This window comes from Sebastes fasciatus, chromosome 6 (genome assembly GCF_043250625.1).
Source record: "Sebastes fasciatus isolate fSebFas1 chromosome 6, fSebFas1.pri, whole genome shotgun sequence".
NCBI classification, from domain to species: domain Eukaryota; kingdom Metazoa; phylum Chordata; class Actinopteri; order Perciformes; family Sebastidae; genus Sebastes; species Sebastes fasciatus.
Window position 1 is genome coordinate 9,624,867 of NC_133800.1, and position 6,000 is coordinate 9,630,866.

The 6,000-nt window shown below is 40.7% G+C and overlaps 1 protein-coding gene across 2 annotated transcripts in view; it reads right to left on the reverse strand.

The window, feature by feature from the left end:
• arid3c (AT rich interactive domain 3C (BRIGHT-like)) overlaps positions 1–5,646 on the reverse strand; it is an 83,118-nt gene extending 77,472 nt beyond the window's left edge. For both annotated transcript variants that reach the window (XM_074637529.1, XM_074637528.1), the window contains exons 1-2: positions 5,404–5,646; positions 4,426–5,139 (exon numbers count right to left, since the gene is read on the reverse strand). In XM_074637529.1, coding sequence (XP_074493630.1) covers positions 4,426–5,139; positions 5,404–5,442 — 753 coding nt within the window. In that variant the 5' untranslated portion in view covers positions 5,443–5,646. The remainder of the gene's footprint in view (positions 1–4,425; positions 5,140–5,403) is intronic.
• Between the last annotated feature and the right edge of the window lie 354 nt (positions 5,647–6,000).

A 6,000-nucleotide genomic window follows, 5' to 3' on the forward strand; every position in this document is an offset into this window, starting at 1 on the left:
ATCATACACCGCTACAGCTGAAGCTCCCTCCTCCTCCTCCTCCGCCACTTTTCTATAGTTGTTAGAAAAACAAGCTGGAAGAGGCACAATCCACAACAAGGAGTGGCTCCATTCATATACTGACATGTTCAATACATGACAGTACAGTATTCACACAAGGAAATGTCATGTCTAATGCTTCAGAATCAGCTTTGCTGTCTGTCTTGTGAAGGTTTTGAGAAATGACACAAAGCAGGGAACTGCTCTGAATGTCAGTGTTTTAAGGCGAGACACTACAGGAAAAAACATTGTTTTTTCATGCACTGGTCCATTTTGAGATTTTGAGCTATTTTGCTTCCATAACATGTTTTCTTTTAGACTAGTGGAAAGAAAACATCAAAAATACACATTTAGGTGTTTATTTTACTACTTTGTCTATTTGTGTCTGTAGATTTCTCCTAAATTCACCAAAAGTTAGCATTAGATAATGCCTCATTTGCATATTTAAAAATAAAATGTCAGAAAACTTGTGATACAAAACAATAGTTGTCTTGATATAAGTAATCAACTGGGGAAGTTTCATGGTGGTATCTATTAATTAGATTGTCTGTACCCTATTCACCTGTAGTGTATGGAATTTTACAGTGCATATCTTTAAAGCCTGTTTTCTCAAAAAAAAGTTGTATATTCTGAAGGTTTTTACTGAGGAGGGTGTTCATAGCCTGCTATAACAGTTTATTCCTAAAAACATGGTGAAAATTGATTTCATTGATTTCATTGATTTCATTGATCATTGATCATTATTTTCTGATTCCTGGAGTGATGAAAAGAGATATCCAAAACCCCCTCTGTAAAAACCTTTGACTGTAATATGTCAACAAAAGGAAATATATAGGTATATACTGTTACAACCCTACAGGGACAAAGACGGAATAAGATCAGGACTTAATCATTTTATCCCTAACAAAGATGGATATGTTGTTATGTTAAGGGAGTGGCATAAAAATCCAAATTCATGCACTCCAGGGAATTTAGTTATAGTTTTAGTTTACTGTTGCTTTTTTGATGCATGTTTGGGGGATTTGGAGCATATTTCTCTCAATGTTTGTGTTTTCACTCTTGGATTTGCAGTGCTTTGCCTCACTGTTTTGTCCTTATAAAACCACTAGAAGATCCAGATGCTAAACATGTTCTGTTATTTAAGAAAAATAGAAGATGCCGCCAAGAAGGGTCCCTCTGACTGCAATTCTAGTTTACTAAAAGCCCCTTCATATTTCAGTGGATCAAGTCAATATTTTACAAATGATAAAACATTCCCTCCCTTACGTGTTTTAGTAGATTTTCTACAACTAAACACACGCCCTGGATTACTGCTGAACATCTTTTGAAGCATAACATTGTCTTTTTCCCTTCCTTCCAGACTGTGTTTTTATGTTCCAGTTACACTTGAAAATCAACTTGCAGAGACTTGAAACTGCAGTCAGTAATCCACCAGCGTGAACATCATGTCTGCTTTGATTGTTGTGGGAGTTCCATTATTGTTTTGTGGTAAAGAAGTGCAGGCTTTTCAGATCACATAACTTTGACAACAATAAAAGCAAGTTCAACGTATATTCTATAGTGGCCTTTAAACAGCAAACAAAGGCTGTAAATGGGAGGGTTGGGGGTGGGGAGGGTGTGAGATAATGCACATATCCACTTTCATGTTACTCCTGTCATTAGATATTTTGCAGACAAAGAAAGAATACAGCTTTTTGAGTAGACATGTGAGTTCATATGAAACAGTACAATTGACTCTCTTCCAGTTTGCTATCATGTTTGTTTATGCAAAATGCCTGCAAGCTCACAAATCCATGCCAACAACCATTGTAAATAATGTGTGTGTGTGTGTGTGTGTGTGTGTAAGAGAGGAAGCATGGCCGAGTGTGTAACAGCACACGATTTTGTGTTTCTGTTTCGTAATAGTTTGGCACAGAGCCGACTCCCAGCTTCACTCATACACACTGCCAGACAGGGAGATCCCTGCATTTTTTGGGTGTGAGCCAGGCTGGAATACCACCAGATCCAGTTTCCTGCATTTCCTGAGCCGCTGCCAAAACTATACGCAACAGCTCCCTACACTCTCTCTCTCTCTCTCTCTCTCTCTCTCTCTCTGCCTCGGGTCTTTTTGTCGTCTCCGTCCGCTCAGCATCTTTTTCTGTCATCACCAGGAATTTCTTTTATGTTTTACACTCTCATCTCTTTAGATTTCTGACGCACATTGTCTCCTGCTGGGTCATCAAGATAAAATACCTTTAAACCAGGTGCCTGTCATCATTCTTTGCACAGAATATTTGGGTTATGGTTACCTTTAAATTGTATTAAAGAATATACAGTATATATATGTATAGTGTTTTTGCCAGCATTGCCTCCCATGTTGTTCCTGAGGTCTACAGAAGTGATTTAGGAGCTACCGTAAACACCGGCTGGTCCCATTTGGTTCAGATCAGATTAAAACTTCTCCGCCTGCACTGAGGCCTTTTTATATTTAGCCCACATCTTGTTCCTATTTCCAAAGATGCATTTACTGCCTTCAAATGTGGTTTTGTTTTGCAGCTTTGAGCATGCTTAGTATGCTGGCTCCACTCTGTCTGCCAAGCAGCCATAAGCATCCTTTTATTGTCCCATGACCATTACACTGAATGACTACATACAAATGACCCCCACAATAACTGCACATCCTGAGGAATCTTTTGAAGCGTATATAGCCTGATGGGTACATGGAGCACGCATGCACGGCCACAGGAAACTTTGTCTTAATGAATGAATAGTATAGAGTTTTTCTGCAAAATGTAAAGGCTTTACGACGACAATAATAGAAGCTGAAGCTTTTCTGTTGTTCATATAACTTGAGCAAGGAACACTTACATCACATCCTGTGACGGTAAATGCCAAGCAAGCTATGAAGCCGACACACATTACATGAATAATTCTAAACATGCCATTGATGAGATGTGAAGATAAAACAAGGAATTGGACGGAGAGCACTTTTTCTCACAGGCTCATTTCACCATGCATCCTCCACACGTAATTGTCTCTATATTGAGGCTATTGGTTTCAGCCCCTATTTAAATTGCATTTCCATGCATTGGGTTGCTTTAATGTGCAGCACTAATGCAGTCACTAATGTACACATCACATTTAGGGAAGTCTGTAAATGATCCATCATAAATAAAAGATGACATGGAGCATCCACAACCGCTCAGAGAGTATAGATCTGCCTGCTGCAGGCTGGAAACATACAGACGGTATCAATCAAATAACTTACTGTCATTAACTGCTAACAAAACAATATAGAGCAAATAATGATTGACTTTATTAATGCTTAACAAATAATTTACTGAAGCCATTAATAGGAAAAACTTTTTGGGGGAAAAAAATACCTTTGACTGATATGGCCACTTACCTTCTGGGAAAGGGTTTGAAGCAAAGTCCATTTATTAATAACTTATTAAGCATTTACTATTGGATTACCAAACTGTTATTACCAAATTGAAAGGATAAAGCATTTTTATCAACCTGGCAACCAGAAAGGTGTTCTTATTAATGGTTTAGCTGAGTAAATATACTTTTTAGTTGGTTATAAATGTTTGCAACCCATCAAATAATGCTTGTTCATAAATGGACTTTGATCCAGATCCTCTGCTGACTCCTGTCAACTTAAAAGTTGTTTCTTATTAATCTTATAACTGGTCTATAAAGTATTAGTGAATGACTTAATTATAATTATTGATTAATAAAGCTATTAGTCACAGTTTATATCCCTTTATAAATGATGCCTTGTTTGCAAGTCTCATTCTAACTTGTACCCTCAGTTCCTCAGCTCAGTTCCATTTTCAACTTTTTACAGCATCAGCTTAGTTCAAACTCTGCATTTCTGCATATATGTGTTGTGTGCTCACTGAGAAGCAAACAGACTCTTTCTGAACATGTTTCCCTTTCAGAAAGTACCCTACTATAGCAATATCTTCTTTTTTTATACTCTATTTTTTCCCTTTTTTCAAGGCTGTTTTCATATATGCAATCCACTGTTTCTAATCACAACAGTCTATAAACCAACTTTTAAGTAGATTAGCTTACAGACAAACCCATCAAGTACACTATAAGAGAAAACAACCTCAACATTCAAAACCAAAGCAAAACCAAGAACAGAAATAACAATAATAATACTATAGCAATATCAAGTGATGTCAGCCATATGCGTTATATGATGTGTCCAAATGCGCAAAAATAGAAGTTGGCACAAAAAGCGTAAAAGTTTCCCAAAGTCTTTCAAAGCAGAACTTTTGTTTTTATAGGACGAATTAAATGAAGAAAACCCTCATAATTATTCAGAGATACTCTTCAGAGTGTATGGAGCAGAAACCTCTGGAGTGACTCCACAGAGTGGGTTGAAGCGTCTCTTACCTGCTTGAACTGCTCCTCGTAGGTCCAGTCGTGGTGCTGTGGCTGCGGGTGCGCTGATGGAGACTCTGCGCGGCGCGCCGGAGCCGGAGCGAAGGCAGCAGCCGGGACTCTGCAGGCCATGAGCTGCACCGGGTGGCTCTTCGGAGGCAGACAGGCTCCCTGGAGGAGCGAGGAGGGCTGCCGGTGCAGGTAGTGGTTCAACCCGGCGTCGCCTTCGCCCTCCTCCTCCTCTTCTTCTTCTTCTTCTTCATCCATGATCTCTTGCTCCTCCATGTCACCCTCCTCGTCCTCCTCCATGTCCCGCTCCTTGTCATCGCTGCCCGGTCTGGAGTCTCTGCTGCGGACCTCCATGAGCGGGAGCGTCGAGTTGTTGTTGTTGGTGACTCCTCCGGCGGCCAGGGCGCCTCGCATCGCCGCCTGGTAGTGGCGAAAAGCCAGAGCTTGTTGGTGTATCTGGGACTCCACCATGGAGCGGAGGTCTTTCTCCGTCTCCGCCTGCCGGAGCTTCTCCTCCAGGGCTAAACGCGCCGCCTGTTGCCGCTGCAGGTTCTCCATGACCGCCTCGAGCTTCATGCCGCCGCCGCTGCTGCTGCTGCTGCTGCTGCTGGAGGCGGGCTGCTGCTGGTGGGACTGGTGGCCGGGGAACGGAGCGTGAGAGGCGGAGGAGGAGGGAGGCTGGAGGGAGAGGCTGCTGGAGGACGAGAAGGAGTCGTGCTGTGTGGAGAGGATGGTCGTGTAATGATTATCATATAAGATTAAAACACACACACTGACAATTAGCCTCATTACGCACACCTGGAGTCCAACTTTTAGTCTAATATAAAGAGGATTAAATAGTCCACAAACTTGCTCCAAATGGCTAAAACACTGTAAAAACTGTCCAAATACAAAGTTTCTAAAAGTGCATTTGAGAAAGAGTTAAAGACAACCTTAACTGTAAAGTATATTAAGTCTAATAATAATCCACTAGCCGCTTACCAAAGCAGATTTAGTTGCTATACTTGCGTTATCAACCATGCTTCTTCTCCGTCAAGATGCGCAGAAACAAATATCTATGAACCGGATCACAAGAGTCTTCCTTTCCTTCCTTCAGTCCTGCTGGTGACGTTCCGCATTCAACATCCAGATTATGTATAGGTCTCGATATAGTTGAGCTGAATGAATAAATACTTGAAATGTGTTTGGTGTTGAATGGTGGAGCCCCGAGCTGCTTTGGCAACAAGTGGCAACTGTAGTGAGAATGACCTCTGGAGGCAGAGATCAGCCAGCCCTGCTCCATCTGCTAACTACACGTCAATATACTGACAAATACAGTATGAGAGGCAGGCAGGCAGGCAGGCAGGGAGACTGTACACTGACACACCGCAAGACTGTCTGCTCAGACCATGCTCTGATGAAACTCCAAGTTATGTGAAATAAAAATATTAAATTAATTAAAAAAAAAATTGTCATGTAATTAAAAAAAAATAGGCGTACATTAATCATTGTTTTGTATTATTTGAATGCAGTTCCCATAAACCATAGTAACAAGTTTTTAGAACAGATTTTTTCTAAATTATGTATCTGTCTAATATT